The 21,330-nt window shown below is 39.6% G+C and overlaps 1 protein-coding gene across 12 annotated transcripts in view; it reads left to right on the top strand.

The window, feature by feature from the left end:
- HELZ (helicase with zinc finger) overlaps window positions 1-21,330 on the top strand; it is a 147,046-nt gene that overhangs the window by 100,500 nt on the left and 25,216 nt on the right. For all 12 annotated transcript variants that reach the window (XM_061393073.1, XM_061393076.1, XM_061393069.1 and 9 more), the window contains 5 exons: window positions 1,009-1,213; window positions 7,923-7,974; window positions 8,935-9,125; window positions 10,814-11,021; window positions 20,320-20,399. In XM_061393073.1, coding sequence (XP_061249057.1) covers window positions 1,009-1,213; window positions 7,923-7,974; window positions 8,935-9,125; window positions 10,814-11,021; window positions 20,320-20,399 — 736 coding nt within the window. The remainder of the gene's footprint in view (window positions 1-1,008; window positions 1,214-7,922; window positions 7,975-8,934; window positions 9,126-10,813; window positions 11,022-20,319; window positions 20,400-21,330) is intronic.

Genomic DNA, 21,330 nt, shown 5'->3' with positions numbered 1-21,330 from the left:
GATGCTTTTGAACTGTGGTGTTGGAGAAGACTCTTGAGAGTCTCTTGGACTGCAAGATCCAACCAATCCATCCTAAAGGAAATCCGTCCTGAATGTTCATTGGAAGGACTGATGTTGAAGCTGAAAACTCCAGTACTTTGGCCACCTGATGCGAAGAACTGACTCATTTGAAAAGATCCTGATGCTGGGAAGGATTGAAGGCAGGAGGAGAAGAGGACGACGGAGAATGAGATGGTTGGATAGCATCACCGACTCAGTGGGCATGAGTTTGGGTAAATTCCAGGAGTTATTGATGGACAGGGAGGCCTGGCGTGCTGCAGTCCATGGGGTCGCAAAGAGTCAGACACGACTGACTGAACTGGAGTGAACTGATGCATATTTATAATAATCATTTAAAATCTTTAAACTTTTTATATGTTGTCTTTTGTAATATATATGTAATATTTTTACTATTTGGAGATCAGTTTTCAAAACTTTAGGACAACAGTGTACGACTGGAACAATTTTGAATGTATTTTTCTCCATTAGTATTTTTTAATTTGATTAGGAGATAATCATTAAAATTAGCATTCCAACTTCCTGTATTTTTCATAATTTAACTCTTTTAACGTAGTCAGTTAATATTATAAGCTGTGCTGTGACAGGCATCAGTTAATTAAAAGATAAGTATGGCAGTAATTAGTTACTTCTTATCAGTTCTGAAATCCTTGCCTATTGTGTGGATAACAAACCTTTTTGTATGCATAGTCGAGCACTGACTGTGTGGTCCACCGGAATGAATTGAGAATTTGTATATCCCACGGTACTAGATGTAACTGAGCTTCAGAACCACACTTCCAAAGTCCTGTGATCTGGCGGGAAGATTATACCTGAAGCATAGATGAATATTGGACCTAAGGGTTTGGGGTTGGAGTGGGAGAGGGGATCCTAAATTATCTTTAGTTGCTTACAGTCATTTCTGTGATCTTGTCCACTTTAATTGCAAACTGATCTAAATCTTTTCTGTAGGAAATTTTGGGAGCGGTTTATTGCCCTGTGTCATGAAAACAATAGCCTGCATGGAATCACTTTTGAACAGATCAAAGCTCAGCTAGAGGCTTTAGAACTAAAGAAGACATACGTGTTGAATCCACTGGCACCTGAATTTATACCCCGGGCTCTAAGAGCACAGCACGCGGGAAACACCAACAAACCGCAGCAATCACCCCCCAAGGTAAAGCCCGTTAGTAAAGTCGAAGAGGTTAAAGCGAGAGAACACACTGAGGTGTCAGAGCTGTTTTGGGCCTCAGGTTACTTCAAGTATTGGGGTTGACAACCAGCAGTTTCTGCAAGGAGCTTGTCCAGTGCGGGCATGTAAGTGAAAATACGGTGTGTTGATCAGCCATGCTACGTGATGGCATTATCATCCTCAAAACGTTTTCAAGGACCTGACTGGGTCCTTTGTTTAGTATAATCTCCCAGTCCTCTCTACTGATAGACATACTTTAGCAAGACATGAATAAAGCAAAGCAGCTTAAAAGACTGTCACACGTAGTAAAACCATGCTCTTACAGCATTTTTTTACAAGGAATAATATAACAATGTTTGTATAAAGAAAATAGTTCTCATCTCTTACTGATGATCGGCTAGTTTCAAGTGGAATTTGACAGTGTGAGAAAATTGGCCAACTTCCTGAAGATAACTTGAATTGTTTGTTGTTAAGAATTTGTTGTAAGAAACAGTCCAGGCATTGGGATTGGATGTGGGGGAATCAGGGCCATTTCTACTTTTGAACTATAGTTATTTTGGGCAGAAACAGCTGTTTATTTGCTAGACTGCCTAAAAAAAGAGAAATGCTTGCACTTACCATCTAGAAAAGAAAGCTATGAGAGTGGTCTGTTTAGTATTTATTCTGGTTTTGGGGGGTATATTTATAGTCATCAGCATGATATTAAACTTACTGACACGAATTGAGAGAGTATGCCAGTTTGGGACTTCATTTTAAAAACGTAAAACATAAGGTGTAAGAAGTAATTATTGGTTTAATATCTTGAACCTTTTAGCTGAGTAGGTATTCAACTGAGATGAGAACTGAGTTTCCCGTGTTAATATGCTGTTGTCTGAGTTTAATAGAAATGGACCTGATGTGCAGTAATGCTTCAGTGATTTGGGGTTGCCAGGAGATTAAGCATTTTGCATAACTGAATCCTCTAGATTTCTAAAGTTTAAACTATGAACAAACTAATAATCAACTTATTTATCAAATAGCTAAGTTTCTTCTATGTGACAGCCATTACAGTGTGTGCTAGAGAAGCAAATCAGCTCCAGTCTTCTTGTGGTAGATGTTGGAGGGATGATGGTCAGAGGAAGTACGTCCCACAAGCATGGAGGTTTAGGGCAGTTCCCACTGTGGAGATACTGCTTAGGAGAGCACCGAGTGAGGAGTGAGGGCAAGAGAGGGGAGCTGTGTCAGAAACTTAGGGTAGAAGCTCCCTTGGGGGCAGACGTTTTTGCCTATATTAGTTCCTGCTCCAGCCTCTGTGCCCAGAACAGCATCTGGTTTATCATAGGTGCTTAGAAGATGAGTGAGTGATGCCCAATAAGGAGCTCAGACAAAAAGCAAGAGGCATGAGAGAGAGCGAGCTCTCAGGGAGCCCCAAGTAGCTTAAAGTGTGTGAAGAGTGGAAACCCAGTTAGAAACCCTTAAACTTTATTGTTTTATATTTAAAATGTTGCAAAGACATTATACCTTTTGCACATTCTTAAAATACCATAACTACAATAAATTTTTAATTGACCAGTGTTAACATTAATCAATGTATGATAGATGTGGCTATATTTAAGCCATGATACTAGATGTGTACTGACCCTAAGCAAGATCCTGAAGTTTGCTTTTGTTTTTATCTTAAAGGTAAAGAAAATACGTATTGAATCCACTTGCTTTTCTAAAACTCTAAGCTCCCTGAAGCCAAAACTCCAAGTCTCTGTACTCTTTATGGCACCTAGCGCCTAGCCCCTCTCCGCACGGAGTGGGCGCTCAGTAAGGATCTGATAAGTAAATAAAGGTCGTCATGCGTCCAGGAGAGCGCCATGTGGCTTTCTTCTTTCAACAGGAAGACTGTGTAATTAAAGGCCACAGTAGCTGTTTTCCGAGTTTTTTCTTTTTAACGTTTTAGGAAATTTTCTTCATTGATCCAATGGTTATCATCTGGTATTTTACTGTCACTAACACAGTGGTTCACTAAATTGTTTATATACCTGGCTATTTAAAGTTATTACTTGTTCATATGTAATAATAGTGACTTTAGATAACTAAGGTACAGTGAGCCAAAGGTTACTTTTGTCATCCTCTCTCCCTTCACTCCCCAGTACTTTATTTTATTTCTATTAAATTGTTTTGAGGATTGAATTTGTACTGGAATCATTATTTTAAATCTAGCTTTCTATTGTAGAAAATTTCAAATGTATACATAAATAGAATAGTATAAGGAAGTCCGTATCATTTGGCTTCATTTAACTATCAATTTATCTTTAATTTTGTTTCACCTACAGCCCACTTCTCTCACTCTACCACCACCGCATATACACAATGGAGAATTTTGAAACAAATTTTGGATAATTTATTTCATATGCTAGACTCTTTTGATGAAGAGGAATTTACTTCACTGCAATAAAAATGCTATTTCTGAAAACATGACATTAAGCCATGTCATTCCCCTCCCCGCCAAGTTTCCTTAATGTTTAACTTTTAATACAGTTCTTGGCGTAAGAAATGTTAAAGCTTAGTGTTGTTAATGTTGGGCTAAGACTTAAAATCACAGCAAGATTTAATGTGGATAAAGTCATCCAGGGGTGGGTGATGCTTGAACGTGCTCTGGGACCTGCTTCCTCAGGACCGTCTTTGGCAGGAAAGCATGCCTCCAGCTGTTTATCAGTCAGGTCGCTTTTTTCTCCTCACTGAGATGTCGGTCCTGTGGTTTAGTGAAGGTGCAAAATGTTTCAGATGTGAGGAGCAGCAGGTCGTCCCAGCTAAGCTTTCATTGCCTCACTGTCTCCAGGCATCATGTATTTGTTGGAAAGCGTCTGTTTCACAGGTGCCTACAGAGTGTGTATGGAGGACTTGATTTGCCTGTCTTCGGTCTGCTTAGTCCTAGGCTCCATGCTGGAGCAGTGTTGAGAAGCTGCTAAAATGGAAAGGGTTCATTTGTACCTCTCCGAGAGGTATTCAGAGGGTGGATAGTGTTCAGAAATGGACCTTCTGAGCAGACTGTAGCGTTGTTTTCTGGACTGTAGTTTGTGGGGCATTCCTCACTGTCTCCAGCTACTTGTGTGTATCTTAGTCTTCTGTTAGCCTCTACCTTTCCCTTTTCACTCTCACGCATTGGAGAAGGAAATGGCAACCCACTCCAGTGTTCTTGCCTGGAAAATCCCAGAGACGGCGGAGCCTGGTGGGCTGCCGTCTATGGGGTCACACGGAGTCGGACACGACTGAAGTGACTCAGCAGCAGCAGCAGCAGGCAGGGTGGACATGTCGTGGGCCCCCACAGACATTTGTTGAATGAATAAATGGAAAGTGATGAAAGAATGAGTGAATGAAAAGTAATTAATTGAATGAATAAACGGTGGAGTTAAAAAAAAAAAACAGTCCTCAAAAAATAGATGATACGAACTGCATTTACTTATGATCTTTCTACCAGAGGTATGTGTACTTTCTGAGATGTATTCACAAAAGTTTGGAATTATCATCATAGAATGACTTTTACAGTTAGTCCCAGCTGACTGCTGCATTATTATTTTGTTCATATGCTACCAAACAGTGTGTGTTTTGCATAGACCACGCACACTTACTGCCCTGCCGTTGCACACTTGGTCTAAATACGCTGGACGAGCTTCCCAGCGCTGAACCACACTGAAGTGCAGCGAGCAGTACCGGTGCCGGGTGCGCTTGAAGACAGTCTGCTGTCTTTCAATGTGAGAGTCCTCAGGTTGCTTTTTTCCCCCATTTATTCAGCACTGTTCATTGGGCCAGGAGATGTTGTAGGTTCAGGGAATCATTAAGGAGGTAAACAGATAAACTCCCAGATATTCAGGTCCTTTCAGACTTTACATGCATCGTCTGCCTCAACAGAGTCATCACAACAGCACTGAGATGTGGATGTTATCTTTCCAAGTTTCTTTTCCACTCAGGTGATCAACATAGCACCACGGTGCTGGTGTGTATTGTCTACTCTAGACTATTATTACTCTCTGTGTTGGTTTCCTATTGCTGCTGTAACAAGTTAGCACACACTAAGTGACTTGAAACAACACGCATTTCCTATCTCACATTTCTTTGAGTCAGATGTCCAGGCTCTTTTGGTTGGTTTCTTGGCTCTGCACCTCAGGAGGCCAGGATCAAGGTGTTGGTCAGCTGGGCTCTTATCTAAGGTCATGCAGGCTGTTGGCAGAATCCAGTCTTTGTGGCTGTAAGGACTGGGGTTCCTGTCTCTCTGCTGGCTGTCACCTGGGAGCCATTTTTAGCCTCTGCTGACTTCTCTCCAGTTCCCCACTGTGGCCCCGCATCTCAGAGCTGTCAGCAGTGCATGCAGCCTTCTGTCTCTGGGAATCTCTGACTTCCCCTTCTGCCACATCCCTTACTGCCTTTTCTACCGCATCTCTGACTCCAGCTGGAGAGATTTCCCTTGTTTTAAGGCTCATGTGATTAGATTGGGTCTCCCCAGATAATCCAGGATAATCTTCCTGTATTGTCTTTAGTTACATCTGCAGAGTCCCCTTTGCCCCATAACATGGGGCCAGGGATTGAGGTGGACATATCTGTGGGGGACTGCTCTGCTTCCCACACTGACTACACTGCTGTGGTTTCTCCACGTGCTACACAGTTGCCCCTGGTTGACGGGTTTACCGGCTAAGAAATCTGAACAGTTTGTTAACCTCTTGGACCAATCTTAACTCTGTGCCACTGGCTCTCCTTTCTTCTGCCGAGCGTCTGCCTGCGGCTGCTCCTGTTCTCACTTCTAACTGCCTGTGCTTCTCATCTTCCCGCTGTGCTGCCGTCCTTGCTGTGCGCTCCTTGTGCTCACTTGCTCTCCTTTCTTCTGCCTGCTTTTCTTTTCACTTCTCTCTTCCTCAGAAGCTCGTTTTTTGTTTTTGTTTGTTTTTATAGCTAATGACAGTTACTGTGAACCTTCTCTGGTTAATGAACCAACTGTGATTCTTCCTGGACTGTTTTTGTTTTTGTTTTAACTTTTTAAGAGTTAGAGCTTAGCTGCCCTTGCGTACCCATCTCTAACCAGCTGGATGATCTGGGTATTTAAAGTGCTAACTGATAGGGAGATAAATGAGGCATCACTGACCTTTGCTCTAGTCAAGAAGGAACTTTTCTTCTTGCTGTAGACATTACCCCTACTTGAGTTTTCAGGTGTAATATACAAAATAAAAAATTCATGTGGCTGAAGGGTGAGTTGTATAGTGTGCTTACTTGTGCTATACAGTGGCTTAGTGTGTTCAGTTCAACCCATGGAAAGAGAAAAAACAAGTTTTAAAGTCTAGACACGCACAGCCATTGTTTCTTCAAATGTTATTTCTGCCCCAGAGTCATCATTTTTAATGCCACTGTATGAATCTGCCATTGCTTATTTTATTAAATTTTCTATTGATGGCCATTTAGATCCCTACCAGTGCGATCACTGTGTTAAAGTGTATGCACTTCTGATGCTTTTGACATGCACTGCCACATTACATTCTAGAAAACTTGTACATTATCTTAAGCAGATTATGACACTGTACTTTCCTGTTCACTCAGTAAATTGTACAGTGTAAGGCCACCATGAGTCACGCTCACAATGTAAGACCACCATGAGTCACGCTCACAATATAAGACCACCTCGAGTCACGCTCACAATATAAGACCACCGCGAGTCACGCTCACAGTGTAAGGCCACCGCGAGTCACGCTCACAGTGTAAGGCCACCGCGAGTCACGCTCACAGTGTAAGGCCACCGCGAGTCACGCTCACAGTGTAAGGCCACCGCGAGTCACGCTCACAGTGTAAGGCCACCGCGAGTCACGCTCACAGTGTAAGGCCACCGCGAGTCACGCTCACAGTGTAAGGCCACCGCGAGTCACGCTCACAGTGTAAGGCCACCGCGAGTCACGCTCACAGTGTAAGGCCACCGCGAGTCACGCTCACAGTGTAAGGCCACCGTGAGTCACGCTCACAATATAAGACCATATAAGACCACCGTGAGTCACGCTCACAATGTAAGACCACCGTGAGTCACGCTCACAATGTAAGGCCACCGTGAGTCACGCTCACAATGTAAGGCCACCGTGAGTCACGCTCACAATGTAAGGCCACCGTGAGTCACGCTCACAATGTAAGGCCACCGTGAGTCACGCTCACAATGTAAGGCCACCGTGAGTCACGCTCACAATGTAAGGCCACCGTGAGTCACGCTCACAATGTAAGACCACCATGAGTCACACTCACAGCATCTTACACCCAGAGCGTATTTACGTCCACGTCACCATTTTAAAGGCTCTCATCCTCAAGAGTTGAAGACGGATATGTTTCCCTTGAAAAGAGCTTGTACATCCTCATCTAATTCATAGAGAATTGATAGAGAAGCTGCAAAGGAATAGAATTTAGGTGTCAGTCATATTTGTGCATATTTCTTTTAACATAAAAATTCGTTTAAAAAGAAAAAAGAATTTTAAGTACCCTTAATTTGAAGTTGAGGAAACTTGAGGCCTAGCACCATGACTTAGTGTTTAAAACAGAAACTCAGCTCAGAGGCATCTATGGGTTGTTAATTACAGACTCACAATCTTTAAATTTTAATTGTTGTTCTGTACATTTCTTTTGCATGGGACTAGGAAAATGGTTATTGTTCTTTCATATTAGGTATGTTTAAATTATTATACATTTGTGTTTTTCTGTAAAGGGGAAAAGCCTCCATCATACCCAGAATGATCATTTCCAGAATGATGGAATTGGTAAGTGGAAGAATTAGTCCTATGAAAACTTGTTTTTGTGATGTAAGACATTTATCCCAGATTTCATGGGGAGAGGGACACGCAGACCCTCTAAAAGTTGGAACTCAGCCAACTTTTATTTAACACAACTGTTCTTGTGAATGCTTTGGTATGTCATATCTGTCAAGGGGTGGTTTTATGGGCACCAAGGTACATGCTCTAGAAGTTGTGAGGATGAACATTTAAGCCTCCTGTGCAGTATAAGGTTTTGATATAATATTGATATATCATTGATATCTTACAAATGTTTGTTTATACATTTTAAGATAAAGTTTATTTGATTCAAAATGTTGCAGAATTATCAAAGAAAAAGCACAAAAAATTTTTTTAAAATTTCAGAATTATGCTTTTAAAACAATAATTGCTTAACCATTTTGTACATGACTGTGTAACAGTTGCAGGTCAGAACTTTATTCTGAAGAATTGTGTTTGTTTTCTACTCTAGAAGAATGTTTACTGTATGTGCATGTTTATGTGTTATATGTATGGTTGTCTCTCTTGAAAGACATGTCTCCAGCTCCTTGCAAGACATTTAAAATTACGCTAGTTTATAAAAGGGCTTCCCTGATAGATCAGTTGGTAAAGAATCCACCTGCAATGCAGAAGACCCCGGTTGGATTCCTGGGTCTGGAAGATCCTCTGGAGAAGGGATAGGCTATCCACTCCAGTATTCTTGGGCTTCCCTTGTGAGAAAGTTTATAAAAGAAATACATTGTACCTCTCAAGTCAAATAATTTCAGTGAATGTGGTAAAATGATTATGTTTTTTTAATATGCTTTACTCTTCCACACTGATAACTCTTTGATTATAAGATACCTTATGGCAAACCTAGGAAATGTATTTTGCTGTGGGATGACTTTAATTATTTTTGTCTATGTCAGTATGTAGAGCTATTATGTCCTTTTTCTATTTGTTTTTCAGTTCAGCCCAATCCCTCTGTGCTTATTGGCAATCCTATCAGAGCGTATACTCCTCCACCTCCTCTTGGACCTCACCCAAATTTGGGGAAATCTCCAAGTCCTGTTCAAAGAATCGATCCTCACACTGGGACGAGTATTCTTTATGTACCTGCTGTCTATGGAGGGAATGTCGTTATGTCGGTGCCTGTACCTGTAAGTAGCTGTTTTTAAGATACTCTCTATCGAATGAGATAAAATAGGATTCACTAAATTCCTCCCCAAATAGTGTTCTACCAGTCTCTCTTTTCAGCTTTTCAGTGCCTGTAAGCTTCTTTAAAAGCAGCTCTTATGGCCCCAAAAATGTGAATTGTTGCTTACAGTTTGTTACTGGATTGTCAGTGGCTGTCAAGAAATCTGTAGATTGGATGTTTTGATTGAGAAGCCTTTGTATTGTTTTAAATATTTTTACTGGGAAAAGTTGGGCTAAAAGTTAACAGAGCTAGTAAATTGGACTCTTGTTTTGTAAAGTGATGTTTTTATTTTATCTTTTGCCTTTTCATTCTTCTATAATTTACTAGCGCTCCCTAAGAAGGAGACAGAAAGGCACAGAGCAGTCTAGTTCCCTTGGATCTAAACATATCTGAGGAATTCCACGCCTTCCTTGCAAAATCCTGCCTGTACTTAAAAACATTATTAAATCATTTCTAAGACTGCCTAGATTTTTAGAGGGTTTCCAACTTATGTAAAACTCATTTTTATTTTCTTTAAGATTTTTGAATATTTTGGTAAGTGAAAAATTTACTGTTAAACAAATATTTCCAAATTCAGGAATTTTTAGCCTAGAAAATATTTCTTTCATTTAAGACAAGTGCTATAATTTCAAATGGAGGTGATCACTGTCAAGGATCTTGGACACCCCTGTCCACACTCCCAAAATGCAAAAATGCATAGCTGCTGGCATTTTTCAGCCGTATTGGTCATGATAGTTCACAATCACGGCAGCCAGGGAGGATAACTGTCAATAAGAAGTATCTCATTTATGTCGACTCCCCATAGACTTTGAATTTTAGCTGAGTTATTTCTTCCCAGACAGCCTGGCAACATTATACATCATCTGCTTTAAATAGTAAGTCGCTTAGGATCTAGATTTCATTTCGCTGGGTCACAGAGGCTTTTATTATATAAGATTTCTAAGAGTCTGCATTTAACAGTTAGATTCAAATAATAGAGATGGTAGCTCAGATGTCATCATATTTACTCCTTTTGTGTTAATATGCAGCAATTATATATTTAGACACACCTAAAGAAATTTTCTGTTTCGTAGTTTAATTAATCAGAAGCATTAGTTAAATTAGTGACCTGTTTGAATTTTGCTGACAGTAAATGAACCTTAAATGATTTGGTTAGTCATATAAAAGAGTAGTAATACATATTTTTTGGGGTTGAGACTCTTTAGACTGAATTCTTTCTTAAATTTTTTCCCTGTTCTTTTATTCAAGTTTATTAAACCATATATCTATACAGTTATGACTTTAAAAGGCAATTTTCATGGTAATCTGTTACATATGTACATTCATATTGAAGGAAAATGATTCAAGTCTATAAAATGATTCGATGCCTCAAAAAATAATTGTTAATACCTATTTTAACTCCTTGATTTCTTCCTAACCTAGTGTATACAGGAAATGATCAATTTTCCCTTCCACACTAAAGATTCAAAGAGCTAGTTAAGATACAACCATCATTCTACCAGTTGTTACCACCAGCATTCGTTTTGTAGTTATTCAGTTTGGTAGAATTAACATCTCTGTGTGTTTGCTCTTTCCTAATTAATAGCACTATAGCAGTTTGACTGCCAAAATGCCCTTAAAGCAATTATTTTGTTTCTTGTAATAACCTAGGTGCCATGGACAGGATACCAGGGCAGGTTTGCGGTTGATCCTCGAATCATTACACACCAGGCAGCAATGGCCTACAACATGAACCTCTTACAGACACATGGACGTGGGTCTCCTATTCCTTATGGCCTTGGGCACCACCCACCTGTCAGCATAGGGCAGCCACAGAATCAGCATCAGGAGAAGGATCAACATGAGCAAAGTCGCAACGGTGAGCTGCTTCATTGTTCTCATGCTCATGAGTTGATGACATGCCAAGTGGTATCACCATGTAAAGTTCCTCTAGCAGGATGGTTGTTAGCTTGTTCATAGAAGACCTCTTTGAGAAGGAATCCAATATAAAAACCCTGGGTCCTCTCTCCAGAAGACACAGATATGTGCACAGATATACATAATTTGCATGAAGCCTGTCACTTACGATTAATATTATCCATTTTCTGAAAAAAAAGTATTTAGATAATTTTAAATGATAATCATTTAAAACTGAGACAGTAAGCCCTCTCCTGTTAAACATTTTTGTTGATGCAAAATATTTTTATAGCATACTAAACATAAATGACTCGGAGAAGGCAATGGCACCCCACTCCAGTACTATTGCCTGGAAAATCCCATGGATGGAGGAGCCTGGAAGGCTGAAGTCCATGGGGTCGCTGAGGGTCGGACATGACTGAGTGACTTCACTTGCACTTTTCACTTTCATGCATGGAGAAGGAAATGGCAATCCACTCCAGTATTCTTGCCTGGAGAATCCCAGGGACGGGAGAGCTTGGTGGGCTTCCGTCTGTGGGGTCACACAGAGACACAACTGAAGCGACTTAGTAGAAAACATGAATGACTACTCTGGCAATAATTGATTTACAGTAGTTTTTTCTTCTGTAAATCCTAGTCTCTTGTCTACTAGAATTTATAAATAAGGAAAAATTACCCTCTATATTTTTTAAACTCTAGTTCATTGAGGTATAATTTATACATGGTAAAATTCAGCCTTTTAAAATGTAGTTTGACGTGTTTTGACACATATATAGAGGTGTTCACCACCACCAGTATCGACATTCAGAGTTTTTACATTACCCTAGAGACACCCTCTTATTCCTTTGCAGTCAGTCTCCTCCTCCAGCCCCAGCCCTGGGCAACTGCTCCTCTGACTTATGTCCCTGTACTTTTGTCTTTAGTCTGTCATGTACATTAAATCATCGTGTCTGGGCTCGCTCACTTAGCTTAATTTAAACTTTTGAGGTTGATTTGTGTTGTCTGTATCAGTTGTTTGTTCCTTTCTGCTGTTGATTAGTAGTCCCTTGTATGGATGAACTGTACTGTCTTTATCCATTAATTGTTTTTATCTGTCCTTAATTATTTCTGAGTTTTGGCTGTCATGAGTAAAGCTGCCATGAACATGTGTCAAACATATTTTCATTTCTCTTGGGTAAATACCCAGGATGAACTGTTATGTTGGCACTTCTGTTAACTTTGTAACAAACTGCCATACTGTTTTCTAAAGTGACCAAAACCATTTTTAATTTCTACGATGTGTGAGATTTCTGGTTGCTCCTTAGTTCTCCGTAGTTCTTAGTGCCATCAGCTTTTTAAATTTTACCCTTGCTCATGGATATCTGATAGTATCCAATTGCTGAATTGTTTTGCACGTTCCTGGTGAGCAGTGATGTTGAGTATCTCTTCGTTGGGCGTATTTGTTATGTGTACGTCTTTGATGCAGTGTCTATTCATATCTTTTGTCTACTTCTTTATTGGCTTGGCTTACTAAGTTATAAGAGTTCTTTATACATTCTGGATAAAAACCTTTAATTAGATGTGTGTTTTGAAAATATTCTCTCCTAGGTTGTCTCTTGCCTTTTAATTTTCTTAACAGTATCTTTCAAAGAATAGAAGTTTCCATTTTTGATGAAGTCCAGTTTATTCATTTTTTTTTCTTCTATGTGCCATGTTTTTGACATTATTTCTGAAAATTTTTGCCTTCTGTGTTTTTTTCTAGAAGTTTAATAGTTTCAGCTGCTATTAGGGTCTACTTTGAGTTAATTTTTAAATATGGTATGAGGTAAGAATTGAAAATTTTCTTTATGATCATTTTGTTTTGCATATATGTATGCTCAGTCGTTCTAACACCATTTTTTTGTTTTTATTTATTTTTTAAAAATTAATTTATTTTAATTGGGGGCTAATTACTTTACAGTATTGTAGTGGTTTTTGCCATACATTAACATGAATCAGCCATGGGTGTACATGTGTTCCCCATCCTGAACCCCGCCTCCCACCTCCCTCTCCATCCCATCCCTCAGGGTCATCCCAGTGCACCAGCCCTGAGCACCCTGTCTCATGCATCAAACCTGGACTGGCGATCTGTTTCACACATGGTAATATACGTGCTTCAGTGCTATTCTCTCAAATCATCCCACCCTCGCCCTCTCCCACAGAGTCCAACAGTCTGTTCTCTACATCTGTCTCTTTTGCTGTCTTGCGTATAGGGTCATTGCTATCACCTTTCTAAATGCCATATATATGCCTTAATATACTGTACTGGTGTTTTTCTTTCTGGCTTACTTCACTCTGTATAATAGGCTCCAGTTTCATCCACCTCATTAGAACTGATTCAAATGCATTCTTTTTAATAAGTGAGTAATACTCCATTGTGTATATGTACCACAGCTTTCTTATCCATTCATCTGCTGATGGACATCTAGGTTGCTTCCATGTCCTGGCTATTGTAAACAGCTAACACCATTTTTTGAGAGCAGTCTCCTCTCCTCCGTTAAAATCGCCTGGTGCCTTTGTTAAAGTCAGTTTACCACATGTGTGAAGGCTGTGTTGTCTTCTGCTGGGCATGTGCTTATTTTTGCCAAATATGCTCCTGTTGAGTGCTATAGCTTTATGAAAGTCTTGAAATCAGGTAGTGTGAGTCCTCCAACTTTATTCTTCTTTTTCAGAAGACTCTATTCCAGGTCCTTTGCATTTTCACCTACATTTTAGAATCAGCTTATCAGTTTCTCCTGGAAAGCCTGCTGGGATTTTGATTAGAATTGGTTGAATCTGTGGGTCAGTTTTGGGGGAGAACTGACATCTTAATATTTAATTTTCTGATATATGAACAGAGTGTCTCTCTCTTCTTTAAGATCCTTACTTTGTGCCTTAAAAAAGGTTTTTGTTCAAACTACAAATCTTGCACGTATTTTGTTCAGGTGACGGCCTGGATTGATACAGGTATCTCCCCAGTAGTGCATCCTGCAGAATCCCAGTGTTACATTTTTATTTCATTCAGTCCAGTACACTTTCTGATTTCTCTTAAAATTAGATCCATGGATTATTTACAAAGGTGAATTTAGGTGAGTTATTAGAGATTTTCTAAGTATTTTTCTCTTACTGCTTTCTAGTTTTAATTCAGTTGTGATAAGGTAACACACTTTGCATGACCTGAATCCTTTTGAGCTTATTGAGATGTGTTTCACAGCTCAGGATGCGGTCTGTCTTTCCAGTGCTCCGTGCACATTGGATAAGAGTGGAGCGCTCCAGTGCTGCAGGCCAGGGCGCTTCATAGGCTGCTTAAGGCCGCTTTGTCTTTGCTGGTTTTCTGTCTACCTGTTAAAAATGAATATTGAGAGAGGAATGTTGAATTCTCCAAATATTTTTCCTTTGGTGTTTATCTATTTTTCCTTTGACTTTTTCTTGATGATTTTTGAAGTTTCTGATGTTAGGTACATAAACATTTAGAATTGTATACTCTTGGACATGAGTTTGAGCAAACTCAGGGAGATAGTGAAGGACAGGAAAGCCTGGCATGCCACAGTTCATGGGGTCACAAAGAGTCAGACACGACTTAGCGACTGAACAACAACAACTCTTGATTAATTAACTCATTTTTCATTATGGAATGGAGTTCTTTATCTCTGATAATATTCTTTGCTCTGTGCTCTACTTTGCTGAAGATCAGTGCAGACACTTCAGCTTTCTTTTGGCAAGTGATAGCACAGTATTTCGGAGAAGGCAATGGCACCCCACTCCAGTACTCTTGCCTGGAAAATCCCATGGACGGAGGAGCCTGGTAGGCTGCCGTCCATGGGGTCTCAACAGTGGGACACGACTGAGCGACTTCACTTTCACTTTTCACTTTCACGCATTGGAGAAGGAAATGGCAACCCACTCCAGTGTTCTTGCCTGGAATATCCCAGGGATGGGGGAGCCTGGTGGGCTGCCGTCTATGGGGTCACACAGAGTCGGACACGACTGAAGTGACTTAGCAGCAGCAGCAGCAGCAGCACAGTATTTGTTTTAACTTCTGTTTTTAATCTGTTTGTGTCTTTATACTTAAAGTGTATTTCTTTTAGTTTACAAAAAATCTAATATGACAATCTCTGTTGTTTAGTTGGCAGATCTAGAACATTTATACTTGATGTGATTATTGATAGAGTTATTTTATCATCTTCCTATCTGTCTTAAATTTGTCCAGTCTGGTTTTGTTCCCTTTTTCCTTTGATTCTGCCTTCTTTTGAATTAGTTGCATATGTTTTATGTTTCCATTTTATCTCCTTTGTTGGATCATTAGCTTTAGCTCTTTTTATTATTTTAGTATTTGCTTTAAGCTTAATAGCATTCATCTTTAATTCACCACAGTTTACTTTCCGTTTTATGTTTTATCACTTCAGGTATAGCAAAAGAACATTACAATATTTCAGTTTTTCCCCTTCTGGCCTTTAAGTATTGTTTTCATACATTTTACTTTTACATATGTTATAAGCCCCAAACATTGTTATTATTTTCATTGAAATAGCCAAGAATCTTTTTAAAGTGTTTTAAATAATAAGAGAAATAATCTTTTGTATCTCCATGTTGTATTTCTGATAATCTTGATATTCATGTTTCTATTTGAATAAGTTTTCTTCTGCCTGAAGTACTTCTTTTAACACTCCTTGTACTTCAAGCCTGTTGGTGATGAATTCTTTCAGCATTTATATGTCTGAAAATGTTTTTATTTCACTATCATTTTTGAAAGATTTTCCCAGGGTAGAGAATCTTGGTTGATAGTTTTTATCTTTTCCTTTTCTTGCTTATATTGTTTCCAGTGAGAAATCTGATGTCATCTTTATCTTTGTTTTTCTGTATATAACATGTCTTTTTTTCTCTAACTACTTTTAAGAGTTTCTTTTTATACTAGTTTTTAAGTAATTTGATTAGGATAATATTCCTTGGAGTAGTTTTATCCATGCTTCTTGGGTTTGGGGTTTGTTGAGCTTCTTGGATATGTGGGTTTACAGTTTTCATCAAATTTGGAAAGCTTTGATTTCTGTTTCGTTAGAATTTGTTTCTGTCTCACCTCTTTTTCTCTTCTGGAATTTCAGCTACCCATTTATTCAGTTCAGTTCAGTTCAGTTCAGTCAATCAGCCGTATCTGACTCTTTGTGACCCCATAGACTGCAGCATGCCAGGCCTCCCTGTCCATCACCAACTCCCAGAGTTTACTCCAACTCATGTCCATTGAGTCGGTGATGCCATCCAACCATCTCATCCTCTGTCATCCCCTTCTTCTCCCTCCTTCAGTCAATCCCAGTATCAGGGTCTTTTCAAATGAGTCAGCTCTTCGTGTGAGGTGGCCAAAGTATTGGAGTTTCAGCTTCAGCATCAGTCCTTCCAATGAACACCCAGGACTGATCGCCTTTAGGATTGACTGGTTGGAGCTCCTTGCAGTCCAGGGGGCTCTCAAGAGTCTTCTCCAACACCACAGTTCCAAAGAATCAATTCTTTGGTGCTCAGCTTTCTTTATAGTCCAACTTTCACATCCATACATGACTACAAGAAAAACCATAACTTTGACTAGACAGACCTTTGTTAGCAAATAATATCTCTGCTTTTTATTATGCTGTCTAGGTTGGTCATAACTTTTCTTCCAAGGAGCAAGCATCTCTTAATTTCATGGCTGCAATCACCATCTGCAGTGATTTTGGAGCCACCCCCCCAAAAAAAAATAAAGTCTGTCACTGTTTCCATTGTTTCCCCATCTATTTGCGATGAAGTGATGGGACCAGATGCCATGATCTTACTTTTCTGAATGTTGAGTTTTAAGCCAACTTTTTGACTCTCCTCTTTCACTTTCATCAAGAGGCTGTTTAGTTCTTCTTTGCCTTCTGCCATAAGGGTAGTGTCATCTGCATATCTGAGATTATTGATATTTCTCCCAGCAATCTTGATTCCTGCTTGTGCTTCATCCAGTCCAGCATTTCTCATGATGTATTCTGCATATAAGTTAAATAAACAGGATGACAATATACAGCCTTGATGTACTCCTTTCCTGATTTGGAAGCAGTCCGTTGTTTCATGCCCAGTTCTGTTGCTTCTTGACCTGCATACACACTTCAAAGGAGGCAAGTCAGGTCCTCTGGTAATCGCATCTCTTAAAGAATTTTCTACAGTTTGTTGTGATCCACACAGTTAAAGGCTTTGGCATAGTCAATAAAGCAGAAGTCGATGTTTTTCTGGAACTCTCTTGGTTTTTTGATGATCCAGCGGATGTTGGCAATTTGATCTCTGGTTTCTCTGCCTTTTCTAAATCCAGCTTGAACATCTGGAAGTTCACGGTTCACATACTGTTGAAGCCTGGCTTGGAGAATTTTGAGCATTACTTTGCTAGTGTGTGAGATGAGTGCAATTGTGAGGTAGTTTGAGCATTCTTTGACAATTCCTTTCTTTGGGATTGGAATGAAAACTGACCTTTTCCAGTCCTGTGGCCACTGCTGAGTTTTCCAAATTTGCTGGCATATTGAGTACAGCACTTTTGCAGCATCATCTTTTAGGATTTGAAATCGCTCAACTGGAATTCTATCACCTCCACTAGCTTTGTTCTTAGTGATGCTTCCTAAGGCCCACTTGACTTCACATTCCAGGATGTCTGGCTCTAGGTGAGTGACCACACCATTGTGATTATCTGGGTTTTTTTGTATAGTTCTGTGTATTCTTGCCACCTCATCTTAATATCTTCTGCTTCTGTTAGGTCCATAGCATTTTTGTCCTTTATTGAGCCCATCTTTGCATGAAATGTTCCCTTGATGTCCCTGATTTTCTTGAAGAGATCTCTGGTCTTCCCCATTCTATTGTTTTCCTCTATTTCTTTGCATAAGATTTGGGAGAATGGCATTGAAACATGTATAATATCATGTATGAAACGAGTCGCCAGTCCAGGTTCGATGCACGATACTGGATGCTTGGGGCTCGTGAACTGGGACGACCCAGAGGGATGGTATGGGGAGGGAGGAAGGAGGAGGGTTCAGGATGGGGAACACATGTATACCTGTGGCGGATTCATTTTGATATTTGGCAAAACTAATACAATATTGTAAAGTTTAAAAATAAAATAAAAAAAAAAGAAACTGCATTCAAATGGGTATATCTTTCCTTTTCTTCTTTGCTTTTCTCGTCTCTTCTTTTCTCAGCTATTTGTAAGGCCTCCTTAAACAACCATTTTGCCTTTTTGCATTTCTTTTTATTGGGGATGGTCTTGATCACTGCGTCCTGTACAATGTCATCCATCCATAGTTCTTCAAGCACTCTGTCAGATCTAATCCCTTGAATTTGTTTATCACTTCCACTGTATAATCATAAGGGATTTGATTTGGAATTGTCTAGTGGTTTTCCCTGCTTTCTTCAATTTAAGCCTGAATTTGGCAATAAGGAGTGCATGATCTGAGCCACAGTCAGTTCCCAGTCTTGCTTTTGCTGACTGTATAGAGCCTCTCCATCTTGGCTGCAAAGAATATAATCAATCTGATTTCGGTGTTGACCATCTGGTGATTCCATGTATGACGTCTTCTCCTGTGTTTGTTGGAAGAGGGTATTTGCTATGACCGGTGCATTCTCTTGGCAAAACTCTATTAACCTTTGCCCTGCTTCATTCTGTACTCCAAGGCCAAATTTGCATGTTACTCCAGGTATTTCTTGACTTCCTAATTTTGCATTCCAATCACCTATAATGAAAAGGACATCTTTTTTGGGTTTTAGTTCTAGAAGGTCTCATAAGTCTTCATAGAACCGTTCAGCTTCTTCAGCATTACTGGTTGGGGCATAGATTTATTAGGCTTCTCGAAGGACTGATGTTGAAGCTGAAACTCCAATACTTTGGCCACCTGATGCAAAGAGCTGACTCATTTGAAAAGACCCTGATGCTGGGAAAGATTGAAGGCAGGAGGAAAAGGGGATGACAGAGGATGAGATGGTTGGATGGCATCACTGACTCAATGGACATGAGTTTGGGTAAACTCTGGGAATCGGTGATGGACAAGGAGGCCTGGCGTGCTGTGTGCGGTTCATGGGGTCGCAAAGAGCAGACACGATTGAGCGACTGAACTGAGCTAAAATTTTCCCACAGTTCATGTGGGATGGTCTTGATCCCTGCCCCCTGTACAATGTCATGAACCTCCGTCCATAGTTCTTCAAACACTCTGTCAGGTCTAATCCCTTGAATCTGTTTATCACTTCCACTGTGATAATGCCCTTTTCATTTTTTAAAAAATTCTTTTTTCTTTTTGTGTTTCATCAAGCATTGTTTCTACTGCTAATGCCTTCAGGTTCACTGTTTTTCTTCTGCAATGTCTAATCTGCTCACTCCATCTGGTGTATTTTCATCTTGGGCGTTGTAGTTTTCATTTCTGAGGTTTAGTAGTAAGGCTATTTTTGGCACAGAGTTCCAGTGGCATTCTTAAAAGAATGTTTTCAAGGAAGAACTCAAATTAAGGATTCTTTCAAGAGGTTTAGAATATCCAGTAGTTCTTATAGATTAAAAGCCTTTCACATGCATGAACTAGCGTTATTTGTCTATTATAATTGTGATTTTTTTAACCTTAATATGCTTCCTTTATTATTTATCATCCACTTATATTTAGTTTGATATCTATTACTTTTGAAAATAGAACTGCATTCTTTTCAGAATATCTTTATTTAGTTTAGGTTCCTTTGCGTGCATGTGTGCTAAGTTGCTTCAGTCATTTCCAGCTCTTTGCGACCCCATGGACTGTACCCCACCAGGCTTCTCTGTGCATGGGATTCTCCAGGCAGGAATACTGGAGTGGGTTGGCATGCCTTCCTCCAGGGGATCTTAGATTGCTTTACTAAATAAAATAGACAGATTATTTGGATTTTTGCTTAATTGCATTTGTAAGTGGCCAAAGTATTAAGCCATACATAGGCAGGAACACCAAGGCCTTTTCTAAGTCTAGTCTACAAAAATGAGGCTGTAAACTCCTAGAGAGTGGGCAGTTATCTTTTGGATTATTTGTTTTAAGGTTATCCCTTACTGAGTTTTTGCCTTGTCAAAGAAATTTGCTTTATTTATAAACTTTCTTTCTTGCTGAGAAATTGCAACTCCAAAATTTTAAGAACAAAACCAAAGTAGTAATACTCAATAATGGGTGAAAAAATGTTTAAAATATCCTACTTTCTGTCTAATATTGAATAGTCATTGGAATTTGTGACATCTACTGGAGACAGTGTATAACAGCTTTAAAATATTTCCTTAGGTAAAAGTGATACAAATAATCCTGGACCTGAAATTAATAAGATTCGAACACCAGAGAAAAAACCTACAGAAGCAAAACAGGTATGTGATTTACCTTTGGTGAATGCATTGTTCTCATGGATTTAATTTAATTGATCATCTTAGAATCCTGGTGTGTTATAGAAAATTATCTCCCCTTTTAGGTTTTGTTGTTTGATGAGGGCACATTGCACTCTCTCCCTCTGCTGTTTCTTCGCTACATTATTTTCTTTATCAGAGTACTTTTCTCAAATTATGTTATTCAGTGATAGACTCAAATTTAGAGACTTCTTATGATAAAGTAGTAAGTGAAGACATAGCTATAGTTGTGTCATTAAAAATTATCTCAGATTGGGAAGAGCTGTTACAGTGAAGGAAGACTTAACATTCTCAAGTCCCCTCTCATCATGCCTGCTGTGTCCATCCTTAACTCTTAACCTGTTTGTTCATCTGCGTCTGTACTCATGAACCAGTTAGGGAAAAGTCAAATCATGGTTGAATCAGTGCTACTGGAGATTCGTGTGTCCTAATCGGGGCGCCCGTGGGGCACCTCCATGTGTCTCTTACGTGTGCCAGGCTCCCTTTGCCCAGTTTACTCAGCAGCTCTTTTGGTGACTGGGTACCTTCTGCCATTATTCTCATGATCAGAAGATGACCTCGCCTTAGAGATTAAACCCTCAGGATTTCACCCTGCTAGCTGAGAACTTTGGACTTGACACTTTTTGTCCTCAGACACCCTTACTTCTTCATCACCAGCCTCAGAGGGAGTTTCCATGAAAACTAATGTCTCCTCTTCCAGTCACTTCCCTTCTTGTGTTTCAGAAGGAAGACAGCACTCAGTAGCTTAAAAACTTTCAGTAGCTTACCACAGTTTTTGAGATTAAAAGAAAAATGTTTATATTCAGTATTGAATCATTCAGGGTCTTGTGTAATTGGGCTGTTGTAGTTTCATTTGATGTCAAGGAGGAGGAAATTAGCATGCAAGCCTAGTTGT

This window comes from Bos javanicus, chromosome 19 (genome assembly GCF_032452875.1).
Source record: "Bos javanicus breed banteng chromosome 19, ARS-OSU_banteng_1.0, whole genome shotgun sequence".
Taxonomy (NCBI): Eukaryota; Metazoa; Chordata; class Mammalia; order Artiodactyla; family Bovidae; genus Bos; species Bos javanicus.
The sequence above is the reverse complement of the archived record's forward strand: the minus strand, read 5'-3'. Positions and strand labels throughout refer to the sequence as shown.